The 16,961-nt window shown below is 48.7% G+C and overlaps 1 protein-coding gene across 4 annotated transcripts in view; it reads left to right on the top strand.

The window, feature by feature from the left end:
• Window positions 1-16,961, top strand: part of RAP1GAP2 (RAP1 GTPase activating protein 2) — a 176,889-nt gene that overhangs the window by 47,230 nt on the left and 112,698 nt on the right. Inside the window, exon 1 of one of the 4 annotated variants that reach the window (XM_010986410.3) lies at window positions 16,714-16,821. The exons of the other annotated variants lie outside the window; for them this stretch is intronic. Coding sequence (XP_010984712.2) covers window positions 16,715-16,821 — 107 coding nt within the window. The 5' untranslated portion in view covers window position 16,714. Of the gene's footprint in view, window positions 1-16,713; window positions 16,822-16,961 lie in introns of those variants that run through there. 4 annotated transcript variants of the gene reach the window in all.

Raw genomic sequence — 16,961 nt, 5'->3', positions numbered from 1 at the left:
TGTGCTGGGCCTTGAAGGTCAGACTTCAGAGTGTGTGTTCAGTTATTGAGCTATGGGGACTTAGTTGGAGGTTTTGAGTAGAGGTCTGGAGGCGCTCCACCAGAGCTCTGGGTAGACCCGATGGGGCCCTGCTAGGAGCAGATGGACATGGACCAGCAATTACTCAAGAGAGAGATGAAGGTGGCTTCAGGTGTGGTGTGGAAACAGACAGATGGCTGCGAGATTCTGCCAGGTAGAATCAGCAAAATGTGGAGGCTGGCCCGACTTGGGTTGGGCAGAAGTGGGGGAGCCAAGGACTATGCCCTGGCGTGGCATTTAGGTGACCCAGATAATTGTTTTATTAATCAGATTTTTTTTCAGGCTGTAAAACTTTACATCATGATGGTTTGATATACAGTCATGTAGGACTAATAATAATTTTAGCAAACACTGACTGCTTATTCCATGCATCTGCACTGTGTGAAATGTTCTTATCTGCATTATCTTGGTCCTTACCTGATCCCCACGAGATATATATCTTGACTCCTGCTGCACAGGGGAGGGAAATGAACCTCAGAGGGGTTGTCACTTGCTTCAGATCCCATCACTGGCAATCTGGAAACTGAACCAGGTTTATCTGTCTCCAAACCCATGCTTTTGTCTGCAGTCCCTGGGGCCCGGTCCCTCTTGTCCTCCAGTAGCAGGGGTCCATGGCTTCCTCCTGACTTCCCTGAGTGTGTTTTGTAGTCATATGCCCTAGACAGGGATCTCTTTGGGTCAGTTGTTCATCATCTGATTGGTCAAAGTGGTGGAAGTGGCCAGAACCCAGGTCTAACCAGCCTCCATGAAAAGGAGATGTCTTGGTTTTTGTAACTGGGAGGTCTCTGTGGCTTGAGGCATAGCTGGATCCCAGGGCTCAAACAGTCCTCCAGACCAGTGCTGTTCAATATGGTCACATGTGGCAATTTAAATTTAAACTAATTAAAATGAATTACAATTAAAAATTCAGTTCACTAGTCATGCTAGCTACATTTCCAGTGCTCGCATGTGACTGGTGCCTCCTGTACTGGACAGCACAGATACAGAACATTTCCATCATCACGGAAAGTTCTGTTGGACAGTGCTGGATAGGCGCCCCTGGAGGCCTTCCAAGGGCCAGACAAGCCCAGAGATTCTTCCCAGTCTGTGACAGGTCACTTGTTGCAGAGATGTTCTCAGACCTCCAGGCCAGATGTCTGAGCTGCATAAATCCAGGACCACTAGGTGGTGCCAGGGAGGTGGCCACGAGCTGGTATCTTACCCAGCAGGGAGCTCACACCCAGCTCCTGCCTCCTTGGGCCTGAGAACAGGAGAACTGGCTGACACCCAGTTCAAGTGTAATAAGTCAAGGTCCTGGCTTCTGCATTGGCCCACAGACTCCCACACACAGGTGCATGCATCCATTTAGATCTGACCACCCACACACCTGTCACTCAGGGTCACGCTCTCAGAAACACAGCCCCGGAAAGGCATGCGCTTGGTGGATGCCACATTCTGTTATAACAGCAACATAACCAGTGCGGGCTCTGTTACCTCATTCCACCCTCCGAGCTGTCGGTGAAGTGGCTCCGGCGTTCTTACCATTGTAAAAGGGAAGAACCCAAGGCACAGGGCAGTTAAGTGACCTGCCTGGTCACGCAGCTGGTACAAGATGGAGCAGGGTCCAACCAGGGTTGTCGGACTCCGAAGGCTCTGTCATTCTCTCCTCTTGATCACACTTAATTCTGAGCACAGGCCCAAAGGCAGACCCGGTCATCACGCTCCACACAGGTTCTGCCACAGGAGGGCAGGGGGGTAGAAAAGTGCTGCACACTCACATGGACACACACGTCTGTGCCGCTGCTCCCATCCCCCTGAGGCTCGAGAGGCACATGGTGTAACCGAGGGAGTAAAATGGGGAGGGTCGCAGGGGGCTTTCCAGACAGAAAATGGCAAGAGCCATGGCGGGGTGGGGCCGCGGATGGAGCTGAGTACCAGTGAGTCAGGTACCGAGGCGAGTGTGGGGTCTGCTCAGGGAGGGTTGCAAGTGTGATGCTGAGGAGGGGACAGGTGCCCTGAAGAGTGGGGTGAGGAGTCGCCTATCTCTTTGGTGGTTTGGGGAGGCGGCTTTGGGAGTCCTGGGGATGGATTAGGGGGCCAGGAAACTGTCGCTCCTGAGGAACTGGGAGGCCGGGACTGGGCTGGAGGGGAGGGGCTTGGCCAGGGGCGTGTGAAGGTGGGATCTTCAGACCAGGTGTCTGATCCACCTGAGGAGTGTGAGAGGAGGCCCCTGGAAACTGGGATTTCATGCAAAAGTTGTCACATGGGTCACAGAGCTGGGAGTGCAGGAGGGAAACTCAGTTTGCAGGGGAGGATAATGACTGGCGTTGAACGGGGTGGGTTTGAGGAGCTTGTGCATCATCCCTGTGGAGTTTGAGGTTGGGTCCTTATGCTCAGGAGAGCTCAGCTGAATGAATCTGGAATGGTTCATGCAACAGTACTCACTGCCAAGGCCAATTCTGAGTGCAGGTCATACAAAAGTGGACCATTCAGACCCGCTGAGGCCTCGTGGTACTTACTAATGGGGGAGGCAGACAGGAACAGGATAAAAAACCTAGATGGTCTCAGATAATGCCCAGTCTCATGAAGGAAACAGAACCGTGAGGTGATGGGGGAGGGATGATGGGGCTACTTTAGGTGACGTCAGGAGCAGCCTCTCTACAGAAGGGACATTTGAGCGAAAACCTTAAAAGAGAGAAGGAACCAGCTATGAGGGTATCTGGGACAAGAGCATTCGAGGCGGTAGGAACAGCACTTACAAAGGCCTTGAGGTGGGAAAAGGCTTGGCAGGCGTGAAATGAAGAAGCAGGAGGGGCAGGGGATGGGATGGGAAGTGGGCATCCCCAGGTGGTGGGAACGCAGACAATTCTCCCTGGCACCAGCAGGTGGTGCTGTTAGCCCAGGACTGCCAGCTCTCCAGTGTAGCCAGGCGGGCGGATGGGAGAGCAGGTGCCTTGATCTCAGGTTAGTAACTTGGAATGTGCATCCCTACCCTCTGGGGAGATTGAGGTGGACACACGTGGGCACCCTGGCCAGGGCCGGCAGAGCAGTTGATAATTTCCTGACTCCTACTCCTTCAGGTATGTTGTTTTAAGTATTTCTTTGCATATCTCTCTGGTGGTTTCTGGTATCTGCGTCTTTCCCCTTTTTACTTCTCTGTCTTGCTCTCTCAGTCTCTTCCTCTCCTCTCCTGTAGCTCCCTGGTGCAGCTGGTTCCTATCTCAAAGATTAATTACTTGTTTTCCTGATGGTAGCTCCGGTAGAGGGTGTGTGAGTTGGAGTCACTAATCTCTGTGCCTTCCCTCCTTCCCAGGGCTTCAGTTCTCCAGGGAGGGCCACAGCTCAGGTAGGGACCCCCATCAGAAGAGATTGTTGTGGGGGACCATCACTCCAGGACCCCTCAGGCCCACCTCCCAGTGCCAAGCCCGGCTCACTTCCAGCACTCCCGGCAAGTAGCCCTGCTCTCACGTCATCCCTGACGGTGGGAACCATGGCTTGAGCTGAGAAGGGAGATCTGGACAGCGAAACAGGTGGCATAAAACAGCAGAAGAGGGGTCTGTTATGATGGGCATTTTAGTTTTCAAAGATAAAGTGGCTTCCATACCCCCATTAAGATGTGCTTTTTTAGTTCTTTCCCAGTGGAGACTGAACTGGCTGCAGCCTGGAGTTGACCCCTGGCTGTCATTGTCAGGGTCAGTGCTGTGGGTGAGCATGGTGATTAAGAGCTTAATGTTTTAAAGCCTCCTGCTGGGTGGGAAGACCAGCGCTGCACCTTACCATGGGACCCCAGGCCAAAGGCTTAAATTAACCTTTCTATCTTTTGGCTGCTTCATCTGTAAAATGGGAGCAATAGTAGTAACACCAGACCATCTAATCTGGATTGAGTCAACACGTGTAAAGTGCTTCCAACTGTCCACGTGGTAAATGCAATGAAATTGCTTGCTCTCATAACTGCATCTTATTTATCAATCAAGACTGTATTTTTATTTATAATATATTATTAAGTAATTGATGTTAATATAATAAAAACAATGGAATGGTAATGTATTATTAATATAATATATAGAGCTTTCTGGTCTACCCAGAAATAGGACGGAGATACTTGCTTCCAGCAGAGCTCAACTTCCCATGCATGTACTTACAAAAATCATTGTCCACATGTGCCACTCTGTGTCTTTACTGGGAAGATAACATAATCCATTGTTTCAGAAAGCATGAGAAAAGAAGATATAGCTGCCCTGGATTGCCCAGCAGCCTTGTTTCCAGAGCAAATATAAATGAGCTGATCCCCCACAGGTGGGCATTTAGGTTGCTTCAAATTCTCTGCCACCAGAAACACCACTGGAATGACCATCTTTGTGTAGGATTGCATGTGTAGGATTTTTTTTCCTTAGGCTATAGTCCAAGAATAGAATAACGGACCCAAAGGGTCTGGCTTTCTGTTTTTTTTTTTTTTTTTAACATTTTTTAATTGAGTTATAGTCATTTTACAATGTTGTATCAAATTCCAGCGTAGAGCACAATTTTCCAGTTATATATGAACACACATATATTCATTGCTACATTTTTTATTTTTCACCGTGAGCTTGGCCTTCTGTTTTTATGACTATTGCTAAGAGTTTCCACAATGAGATCTAACGTATTGTGATTATCCTGACTGGTCTGTTTGTTGATTTACAATTTATTTTGAATAGTAGATGTATTTACATGTATTTGGTTCAAAAGCCAAAGTGATTAAAAAATATATATGGTGAGAAGATTTGCTCTTTACTCCAGTTTACAGGGTTGTCACCTCCTTCTTAAATCCATTTATGAACTTCTTCCCAGTGCTTCTGTTTTCCTAGATGATATGAACACTCATCCTTCTTATCTCCATTTCTTGCATGAGAAGTAATGTCCTAAACAACATGGTTTTACTTCTTACTTTTCTCACTGGAGAATGTATCTTGCAGGTCTTTCCATAACTGTCCATGGGAAGCCTCTTCCTCTTTCTCCTCCTCCTTTTTTTTGTGTAACTGTGTAGCATTTCACTATGTGGATTTTCTTTTAGAAATGGATGATTCTTTTAAGAAATTTAATCTCTTGTGGCCAGCAATGCCAGTCCCTTCCTCTCTTTCCCAGAGTAGTCACTGCTCAGATTTTGGTACACTTTTTCTAAATATTAAAAAAATTTTTACATGCATCTTTAAAAAAAGTTTTTATTTAATAAAAAAAAATTTTGGTGGGGGAGGTAATTAGGTTAATTAAGTAATTAATTTCTGAATGGAGGTACTAGGGACTGAACCCAAGACCTTGTGCATGCTAAGCAAGTACTCTACCACTGAGCTATACTCTCCCCCTATATGTATCTTGAGTGACTGTAGATGTCCATACATATGTGTAGTTAATTCCTTCTAAAGTTTGTACAGTATCTAGCTCACGAATATATCACATCTACTTATCAGTCTCCCCTCTAAACAGGGGCTTCTGCTATTTTTCTTTTTTAAAGAAGGATTGCTTCTCTTTCTTTTTTATTTATTTTTTTACTTTTGTGGCGGGGGAGGGAGGTAGTTAGGTTTATTTATTTATTTTAATGCAGGTACTGGGGATTGAACCCAGGGCCTCGTGCTTGCTAAGCATGCATTCTACCACTGAGCTATACCCGCCCCTACTTCCGGTGTTTTTTCACTCTTACAGAAAGTGCCGCAGTGAATAGCCCTGTATTTGTCCCTATACACGTATACAGGTGTTAAGGCACAGGTTCTGCCCTGAGAGTCCCTTGAGACCCTCAGCTTAGAGCCACAGCTTGGAGTGCAAATGCATTTCCTTTGCGGATTGAACCAAGAGACCAGTTCTCACTGGGCTGATCTGGGGTGTTGCCTGACAGTCTCAAACCCAAGGTCAAATTCTAAGGTTCCCTAGGAAGCCTAGACCTGGGCAACTGAGTGGGAAGGGGGTAAGCTTGGAAACAGTTTCTGTCACCTATACCCACCTCCTTAGAAGGATCTTAAGATAGAAAAGACCATCTCATCTGGGCCTTTGCTTTTAGTTCTTAACCCAGTCACTGTACCACTGCCTCCAGCTAGATGCTCATAGCACATCTCACGGGTGTATATAGAATTTCAGTCCTCATTTTACAGCTGAGAAAACAGACTAGGAATGTACAGATAAAGGGAGGACAGGTCTGCTCCAGAAGGTGGTTCTGCTGACTCCCATCTGCTGGGTCACAGAATGCATGCGTGAGTATACATGCATGCTCCCTGCACATGTGCACACGTGTGTGTGCAGATTTGAGGGCAGAGATCAGCAAGGGTGATGTGCTTTCTTTTCCCCCCAAGTTTTTATCTTGAAAATTATCAACCTATGCAAAAATGAGAAGGATAGTACAATGAGCATCTGTAATTCACCCAGATTCACCACTTACTATCATTTGCACAGTTACTCTCACTCTTTCTCTGTATGATGAATGTGAAATAGAGAAAGTCAGTTGCAGACATCATGACTCTTCATAGGCTTACTTCAGCAGAATAATATTGTTTTCTCATATAACCACAATACTATTCTCACAGGTAAGAAAATGAATATTAATTTAACAATATAACTTAATGTACAGTCCATATCCAAATATTTCTCAAATGTAAATGTAGATGTATGCTAGATTATGTTATTGGCTTGTTAGTAATGGTCACTCTTTGCACTTGGTTATTACATCTCTTTAGTCTCTCTAAATATAGAACAGCAGACCTGGCAGAATTGTTTTGTAGAGTGTCCCACATTTTGGATCTGTCTGAATGTTCCTTTTTTTTTTTTTTTTCCCCCAACATTTTCCTTCCATAGTCCTTGATTTTACTGAAGAAAGATAAAATGAGTGACCCGCATGCTGACAATGAGGAAGAAGGGGGGAAATTCCTGTTTTATCTTTGGGGCCAGATTTGGGTCATCCTGTGTTCCCCTTGAGTAGGGTCAAGAGGACTGTCCCTAAGCCTGTCAACTCATGGACTGGGTTGGTGCATCCGGGTCTGTTTGATAGTTCCAGGGGCTCCTCCTGGGAAGACTTCCATGTGGCCCATTTTGGGGGCTGCTCCCCTTGGGTGGAGGAGTGATGTGGTTTTCTTACTTGTCTAATGCTATTATTTTGCTCCTTCATGTGTTTCCTCGCTCACTGGGCTGAGATCTTGTATGTTAATTCATTATCTTACTAGTGGCAGAAATCTAACTCAAGCTAGTTTAAGAAAACAAACAAAAAAAGGCAACAAAAGAAAAAACAGATCTAAGAATCTTGCTCCAGGAATGGTTGGATCTAGGTAGGTCAAAAAATATCATCAATCTGTTTGTCCCTGTTTCTTGGCTGTGCTTTCCTCTGTATTCACTTCACTCAGAGGCAGCTCTCCTAAGATAGCTACCGATTTTGGAAACCCCAGGGGGTAGTAAGCTGCTTCTTTTTATAGTGTCTTCGCTTGTTTGGAACTACTACTAGGTTTAAAACCCAACAGTGTCAGGGTACTGAGTTCTCGCATCTCTGAAAGGGTGGAGGGTGGGTCTTAATCCCTGGGACAGTGATACTGTGCCCCTCTGGCCAATCTAGTTCTGTGTAGTTCAGAACGTGGGAAAGATTTCCTGGGGCCAGGGAAGCTCAGACTCCAGGACACGTGATCCTCCTGGCGGGAATTCCCTCTCTCCCTTCCTTTCTTCCCCCCTCCCCTCCTTCCTCACTTCCAACAATATTTATTGAGGGTTAGAGTGCATCAGATGCTGTCCTGGGCGCAGGGTGGGGTGGGGGGAGGTGATGGTGACCTCTAAGACATGTCTGGTGTCTGCCCTCCTGGGGTTTACAGCTCACTGGGGCGAACAGACCAAAAAAACAGCAAACAGATAAATCAATAACCTCCACCCCACATCCCCTCCCCTAAGCTAGAATAATTGCCACAGAGGAAATGAACCAGGGGCTCGGTGCAGAATAACCCACGTACTCTAGGTGAGTTGTCAAGGAAAGCCTCTCTGGGAAGGGGACATTTGGGGCAGGTCAACAGCTGAGGAAGGTTAATTTCCCCATTGGATCATTGGGGATTACACTGTCGGTTGCCCCTCCTACACTAATTCTCTCACATCCCACTGCCTTGTGGGCCGAATGGGTTGAGTCTATTTCTGCTCCAGGTTCTCCAAGAAGGGACCCTCACAAAGGTCACTGCTGGCTGTGCTTGGAGATGGTCTTACAGCCCCATCTCCCATGTCCTCTGAGTGACAGGTTTGATGGATGGTGTTCCCACACAGCTGGCTGCTGAGCCCAGTTCCCCATACCCCTAAAACTGCTCTAATGCGCTAAGAAGGAGGAAATAATTGGGAAACTTTGGTCCTTTGGTTATTAGCTGTGACCCATGCAGCTTCCTGACTCTGAGTGAGGGGGGCAGGGCTGGGGAAAAAAAGAATGGAGGCAAAGAGTTTGGAATCATGGTGTTTAAGGGAAACGACTGACGCAATTTCTGAAGCTGCTTTGGGACTCGGGGGAAGGGGAAGGTGGTGGGAACTAAGGATGGAGGGAGTTGCTCACTGAAAGAGTTTAGATTACAGCAGGAGTGATGCAGGCTAGACAGTTGTAAGAACTTTCCTGGGGAAAAGGGCAGAAAGGCCACAGAAAGCAATCCTGGCAAAAAGCTTGCAAATTACAGACTTACAGCAGGTCACCTGGAGGCTTAAATCTGGGCTTCTGTTTGGGCACGGATAATCTGTGTCCACACAGGAGATAAGCTTTGTGTTTGTCTTTGAAGTAAAAGGATTTAAAGTCTGGATGGGAAAGAGCAATTAACACATCAGTAAGTTAGACTCCAGAGTCCGCTGTGAAGCAAACTCCCAGGGTTAGGTAGAGAGGGTTTGATTAGCCACCGATGGGGGCAATTTCCCTCTAGAAAGGAGTATCTGACCCAGAGTTCTTCTGGGACCCATAGAAGCAAGAGAGAAGTTCAGACAACAGGATGAAAAAAAATTAGGATTTATCAGGAATCAGGTCAATGGGGCCACAACTGATAAATTTTCTGGTCGACCAGACTTGTGAGTGATCTGCAATCCACACAATGTGATTTTCATATTTTGCTTGGTACACACGCACACACACACTTTTGGGCTGCACACCGTAGGCCTGCAAGCCCTATACTTGCCCAGCCTCAAGTCAGCAGCAGAGCTATCAATGGTTTAATGCACAGGGGACCTTACATGGCTGAAGCAAGGTCCTGGAGACCACACAGTGTGAGGCAGACACAGGGCAGGACATGGCAGTAGTCTTCGCTAGCGAGGGTTTGGGGGGTGATGGGGGGAATTGATGTCAGGTTGGCTCATTGGTTACCAGGGAAACCACCAGAGGAGCACGCCCCTCACCCCCTTGGATAAGCTCTCATAGTGGAGATGTTCTGATCTAAAGATTAGAACAATCACTAGCTGAGGCCAGGGGCAAATCTGTAGGAAGTTCAGTCAGCTGAGTAGGATGCAGGTGAAGCAGGGACTGGTCAAGCAGGGGTATACAGAGAGCAGGAGAACAGCCATCTTGGGTGCCCTTACCATACACTCTTCAAGGCACGGAAGAGCCCTCATCCATTAAACTGTTGATGTCTCTGCCCTGACTCTTCAGTCTTGAGACTAGGCAAGTACAGGATTTGTAGGCCTGCGGGGTGCAGCCCAACACACATACACAAACACACACACACAAACACACACACATACACACACTTTGGAGTGTGCCAGGAATGCAGACATACTGCACTGGCCACCTAAATCCTCCATCAGACTGCAGTGTCTGTGTGTACGTAAACACTCGCCTGCTTGCTGGTTCACAGGATGCTTGCCTAATTTTTGTTAAGCTCGAGGCATAACTTATTTTACTGTACTTGGCTTTCTTATGTTTCACAGATACTACCTTTTAAAAATTTTTTTTAATTTTTTAATTTTACAAATTGAAGGTCTGTGGCAACCCTGTGTTGTCAGAGGATGGTTAGCATTTTTTTAACAATAAAGTGTTTTTTAATTAAGTTATGTGCATTTTTTTAGCCATAATGCTATTTCATACTTAGTGTAGACTACAGTATAGTGTAAACATAACTTTTGTATGCACTGAAAAACAAAAAAATTCATGTGACTTGATTTCTTGCGATATTTGCTTTATTTGCGGTGGTCTGGAACCGAACCTGAAACATCTCCCATGTATTTGGTGTCCCAGGGAGCAGTTGCTGTGAGCAAAGACTCAAAATAGCACAGGGAGAAAGGCCACTTAAAGTGTGCCTGCAAGGTGCTTTTGCACACACTCTCCTTTAATTAATGATAATATCCATCTCTCAACCTATTTACAAAACTAATATGTAGTCCTTATAAATTTATAAATAGAAGAAAAATACAAAGACAACAATAAAAATTATAATTCCAGAGATGAACCCTATTCACCTTTTTTTCCTATTATTTTTTTCCACCACTTTTTTTTCCCAAACATTTTTCCTTTCCTAATATTTTCTTTTTACTTTTTATTGTGGAAAGTATCAAGCGTATACAAAGTAAATTGAATAGTATAATGAAGGCCGTCCCCCATTATCAACATCTTTGTTTCAAATGAATACCTCTACCCACTCCACATCCCCTTCATTATTACTATTATATTATTAATTTAAGTTCTTTTTTGAAGTAAAATTTACATACCTTGTAATGTACAAGTCTTAAGTGTACATTTTGGACAAATGGATCCCACATCCTGTCCTGACAGAGAACATTTCCATCTCTCTAGAAAATCCACCACTGCCAGAGGCAACCACTGTTCTAATCTTTTGTACCTTAGATTGTTTGTTTTTGAACTTTGTATATAATGGAATCATATAGTATGCATTTTTTGCATCTGGCTTTTTTGCACTCCATAATGTTTTTGAAATTCAGCCATGTAGTTGAATGTGTCAGTATTTTGTTCCTTTTAATTGCTGAATGCTCTTCTGCAGTGTGGATAGACCACAGTTTGTTGATGGACTGTCCATTTTGAAGAAAGCTGCCATGAATATTTTCACACACGTCTTTATGTAGACAATGTCTGCTCATTCAATCCTTGCAAGAACCCTTGGAGGATAGCCCTTTTGTTATTCCCATTTGACAGATAATGAAACTGAGGCTCAGAGAGGTTAAATTTCTAGCCCATGGCCATACAGATAGTAAAAGCTGAAGATAGGATTCTAGCCCAGTTTTGCCTGACTGTGGAGGTCTTTTCATTTTTATTCCCCTGCCCTGGTATCTTTGCATCACAGCTGACTGAGGTCATTAACTATAGGGGCAAATGGGTCCTCACCTCGATGACCTGTTGTTTGTAACTGAGTTTTAGCTCAAGTACAGTAGGTAGTATTGATAATGATGGCTCTATGTCGCCAAGAAAAGGTTACATTAAACCTATATTTGAAGAGGACAAGAGCATGTAAGACATTTTAGAGAAATTTCTAGCCAAGGTCATGACAATAAAAGCGATCAAGCAAACAGAGGAAAGTTGTGCTGCTTAACGCTCTGTTGTCTGGGACTCTCACTTAGGGTGTAATACGTCATCTCCTGAGGAAGCCAGACACAGACGGCGTTTCTGGGTATAGAGAATAGTATATAAATAATGCATGTATAAGGAACCACTCTGTTCTTTGTTGAGCCAAAGAGAATAGGTTTTTGGAGAGTCTGCTGGTTCTTGCTTTGAAAGATGTTGCTAAGCAATGTTGCTAATATTATGGAAAGACAGCTTCTCTCCCCACTTTTCCACTCAGCCCCAGAGTTGGAAGTGGCTTCAAGTGGTAGCAGCAGCTGTGAGGGTTTGCTAGTCAATGAGGTGAGGACTGACCGGGACCCTGGGTGTGAGAGGCCTGTGCCACTAGCCACCCACCCCCAATTCTCTGGAGTGACCCCCGGGCAGCTTCCATGCAAAAATCCACATCTTTAGGTTCAACGGAAATTTCACACATGGAAAATCCTTTTGAGTGTTTCTACTGTGGGAAAAATTACAGTCATGCCGCCTGTATTCGTGGATTCAAAATTCCATAAATAAACCAAAAAGAAATGTTTTAAATGCCTTCAATAACCCAAGAAATAGATGAAGAAGAACTCCTTTCTTCTCCCTCCTACCCCCTTTTCATAACCCCTGAACAGGAAATCAGCAAAGTTCTGATTGACATCACACACTGCAGGCTCTGGGTACCAAATGATGTGCAGCCCCAGGGCTGGATGCCTGCCACGGAGTGGGATTTGTGGGTTTCCTCGGGCATGGTTTCCTTTCCCTGGAGCTCGGAAATGCCACACAAGTCACTGAGATCCGTTTCCAAGCCCTGAGCCAGTTTCTCGGCAGCTCTCTATTCAGTATATGTGTGGCTCCAGGGAAGCCGTCTGAGCTGCGAATCCCAAACTTGGCTTCCATGCCTGGCCTGGGCATGGCATGCAGCTGTCACTGAAGGACCCTGTTGTGGTGGGATGGACCCCTTTGGGGGCAGGTCGTGGGCTCTGAGAGGGGAGGTGAGAAACTGGGAGGAGAGTCAACATGTTGGCAAAGACCCTTCCTGTTCCTCTCTCTCTCTTTTCAAAATAGAAACTGCGTCTCTACCTCAAATGACCTTCCCAATCTTTCCCTTCCCTCCCCCTTCCTCTCCTTCTCCCCCTTCCTCCTTTTCCTCATATGGTGGTAACCCAGCCATGCAATTGTAACTTGGCCCAGCAGGGGGCGCGAACGTACCTGCCAAGGATGCATATCAGTCCCTGACAGTCACAGGTATGAGTGTTCTGCAGAAGTGTGTGTGTGGAGGGGTGCTTCTGAGTGGTTTCTATGAAATGGGGGGTCTGTGTGTGTGCCCCAAAGGCAGAAGAGAGTGGGGGTTCTGGCCTGTCATAAGGAGTTCTAAAGTTGTATGTTTGTAACTCAAATTGCTCCAAAGGTTATGTGATGGCTGGGGACACTGTCTCCTACAGAAGGGGAGGAGTAAGACATCTGAAGATAGCTGGTTTTCGTAAAAGGCCCCACCCTCTGGCTCCATAACCTCTCTTGCCCCAAATCTACTCCCAATCCTGGCCAAAGAGGGTTGCAGTCATGGTGCAGAGCAGTGGAGGCACTGGGAGTTGGAGGTGGGGTGGAGCGAGGAAGGAGTATTTGCTCCAGGCTCGCTCTCAGACCTGGGTGCTGGCAGCAGGGCTGAGTCCTGGTTTCACACGGATGTGTCTCCTGGAGCGGGTTCCCAGGCACAGAAGGCCCTTTTCTTCAGGACCAAGTATGCGTGTCTGTCTGTCTCACCCCACTGGCCCCTTAGGAATGGGCTGTGCAGCTGTCTGCCCTCTGTTCATGATTAACTGTCCTGTCCCCTCCCCACCCAGCTCCCACTCTGGCCCCCTTTGCCTTTGGGTTTCCCCGGATTGGGGCAGAGACCCAGGCTGGCAGCTGCCTGGCACTTTGTTCTCAGGATCTGAGGGCAGGGGAGGGCTGGAATGGGCCTTTGAGGTCCCGTGAGCTGGGACACTACTGGGGATAAACTGCTGCTTGGCGGTGTGGGATCTGGGAGAAGAGCCCTTCTTTGAGGTCCCCACTGACTTTGCTCCCTGAGGCCTGGATGTGTTCAGCCTTCTTGGTCCACCCCAAAGTGCCCCCAGTATGTTGCCTTAGAAGACCTTTAAGTCACTTATGTGAAAAATTGTTCCCTTTGGGTTCTTCTTCAAACTGTGTGATTTCTTCAAGGACAGTGTCTTCGTTTGGTGCAAGTGTGTAGTTAACACCTAACACTTGACTATTTTTCTCTTTTAACTAAGGCGCCAAGATGCTGAGCCTTCGTCAGGCAGCAGTCCTGAGCTAGAAATTAATAAATTTGTATTTGTCTTCATGAGATGAATGATAGATTTTCATTTAGGGTGGCTGCCTAAGCCCCAGGGTAATAATGTTTTCTTTCAAAATTAATTTTAAAATGAGTGGATTTAATTAAAGCAAAATAATAAGTAAATGACAGAGTAGTATGGTATTAAGACAAAAAACCATGAAGGTGGTATGCAACTGGCTTAATTTGGAAAACAGTGGCTGGGTCCCACTGGGTAAGTGAGCCAGGAATGGGATGGTTTTGTGGTTTCATATATGTTAGCCCTGTTTGTTCTGAGCGAGGATACTCTGTTTTATTTCTCTCTTACCCTGGTTTCTTGCACAAAGCTGGATGCATCCTAGTTGTCTCATAAATGTTGGTGGAATGGGCAGATCTAGCACAAATGGCCATTACATTCTCTTCCATGGATGGATTTCCTTAGGCTGTGGTGTTTCCTGTGTGGGGTGTGGGCAGAAGGAAGGGCTCCTCCACCAAAAAGAAACTGCTTGATCTTAGGGTGCTAGGAATCAGATCAGGCTATAGTCTTTTGGGGACAACTTTGTATTTTCAGCCACATTGGGGCTGGAAGCACTGTGGTTGTAGAGGAGCTGAAAGGGTCTGGAACCCCAGATAAACAAATTGCTGCCTGCTTGGTGGAAAGAATTTTCACTTTCATTCCAATGTCCTGTTGCCCACTGATGCACTTGACCTAAAATACTTCCCAGGCAGTGGGGCATAGGTGGGAGCCACCCACATTTACCCACCTGAGCCACGCACGTTCACTCACCTGGGAGGGAGTCAGGCTTTGTTCTGAAATGTGCCCTACCCTTGTGTGTGGATAAAATACACCCCATGCTGGCCTCGACCTGAGGCCAGTGCCCCCAGCATCCTCCCGGCCGTGGAGAGGTTCTGTGTATGGCAAAGGCTAAAGAAGCCCTGGGCTGTGTGTGGTGGGGCTCTGCCCTCTTCCCCACTGAGGACACACTCATTTCCCCATTCTTTTTACAGACTGATTCTCAGGTCACTTAACTGGTGTAGTCCTTGCAGCCAGCCTAGCTGCAGTCCCAGGGGTGGGGCCTGGGGCACTCACTCTCTGGCTATAAATAGACGTCTATGGCTGTATCTGTGATTCTCCCAACACCCAGGCAGGCTCAGAGGGGCCGAGGCCATTGCTAATGGATGCTTCATAAATAAACCAGGAGCATTTTGGCATCCCTCTGGTGCTCCCTGCCATCCCCCTAGTTCCAATGCCAGCAAGAAGCTGTGCCCACTGGAGAGGTGGCTTGAGGGCTCAGGCCCTTGAATTCATTCGCAGTTTTGTCCCCTATCCAGCAAGGTCCCCTTCCCTGTCTGGATTTTCTGTGCTTGCTTGAACACCAGACTGTATAAAAAACAAGGCAAATTGCCTCAGGGACCTCTTTGGCCCCAACAGGGCTGTTTCCAAAGATGGACTAATTGGCTTGTTTTAATTCCCTTCAGCCCTCAGCCCGATTTCCTTCCCTAGAGGGAGGGGAGGAGAAGTTAAGCCGCGGGTGGAGGTAGGTGGGGGTGGTGAGAGGGGCTAGGCTTCCTGGTAGCAAATGAAAGTTAATGAGTGCGGCGTCGGAGCATCCTGCGCCCCTAGTAGGGACCAGCCGGGGCCCTTTTCCCACGGGCTGGCATGACCTTCGGTCTTTGCGTTCCGAAGTGAAGATGAAGCGGGCACGCGGTGTGCGGGAGGAGGGGAAGAAGGCACGCGGGGTGTGTGCCGCGGCCCCGGCTGCTGGTGTAGTAGGGTCCTCCTCCCTCCCCCAACCTGCATCTCCCGGTCAACCTGGGACGCGAGGTGCAAGTGTAGCCGCCAGGAAATCGATCATTGACCCTATGTAGTGTCAAAATTCCAGGGCCCGGAAAATAAATGTTTGCCAGGGGACTGACCCCAGCCCGCGTAGGCGCGGACGCTGTAATGGATCCCTCCGACCCCCGCACGACAATCCTTTCCCCGATTAGGGGAGAGGTGAGAGGTAGCATCCGGCGGAGTCAAAACGGCAGGCAGCCCCGGACGGAGGGCGGGCGCTGTGCGCCTGGCGCGGGGTGCCCTACCAGCCCGGCAGCCTGGCCGCTGGTGGGGGAGGCCGGCAGCGGTGTCGGCGCGCGAAGGCAGTTTCATTTGGACTGAGGACACCCGTTTCCTCTCGGTGCATGTTTTTTCTCCTCTGTTTTAAAGACAGTGACAGCATCAGAGAAGTATCCCGGCGGGCCGAGCTGGGAAAGCGCGTCAGCCGCCTTTGCCTGGGGAGGGAGCTCGGGGCCCAGCCAGCAGAAGCGGGGGACGCGGAGAGCAGAGAGGGGACGGAGAGGAAGCGCTAGGCATCAGGCGGGGCAGGAGGGAGCCCGGGAGGAGGGCAGAGGGCGAACGCAGGCACCGAGCCCCGGGAGCGCTGAGCGCGAGCCGGCCCCTTCCCTCCGCGGGCGGCTGGGCCGCCTGAACCGCCCGCAGCCAGGGCGCCCCGGGCCAGGGCCCGGAAGGCGGGGCCGGGGCGGGGTCCGGGGCGCGGGCGGCGCGTCTGAGCCAGAACCCTGGAGCCGCCCGTCCGGGCCGCGCCCCGAGCGAGCCTTGGAAATGCCCGCGCTGGGGAATCGGGCGCCGGCCGCCCGGCGGGCCGCGAGGAGACGCTGAAGGTCGCCGGGAAGTGAGCGCCCAGTCACCTGACCCCCGGGGCGCACCTAGGCGGGGCGGGGCCCATGCGAGGCGGGCGGCGGGGTACCCGGGCGCGGGCTCAGGGGCCGGGAGCAGGCGGCGCGGAGCGCGCGGAGCAGGGCCGGCGGGGGCGCGCGGCGGGCGGGCGAGGGCGCGGCCGGGCACCGCCGGCGGCCTCGCCATGTCCCAGCCGGCGGGGAGGATGCATTGCCGAAAGGCGGGGATCCGCGCCGCCGTGGTGCTCATCGGACTCCTGCACAAATCTCGAAAACAGAGTAAAGAGAAAAGGTAAAGCAGCGCCTCCTCCCTCTTCCCGCCGCTCTCGGGTTGAATTCCCGTTTTCTTCGGGGTGGACTTTTCCAAGAGGGCTTTTGCCTCGGAGCTGGATGGGAAAAAGCCTCCACTTTGGGCGCCGTAGGGGAGCGAGT

The sequence above is a fragment of the Camelus dromedarius genome, chromosome 16 (genome assembly GCF_036321535.1).
Source record: "Camelus dromedarius isolate mCamDro1 chromosome 16, mCamDro1.pat, whole genome shotgun sequence".
Taxonomy (NCBI): domain Eukaryota; kingdom Metazoa; phylum Chordata; class Mammalia; order Artiodactyla; family Camelidae; genus Camelus; species Camelus dromedarius.
This window is presented reverse-complemented; position numbering and strand designations above follow the sequence as displayed.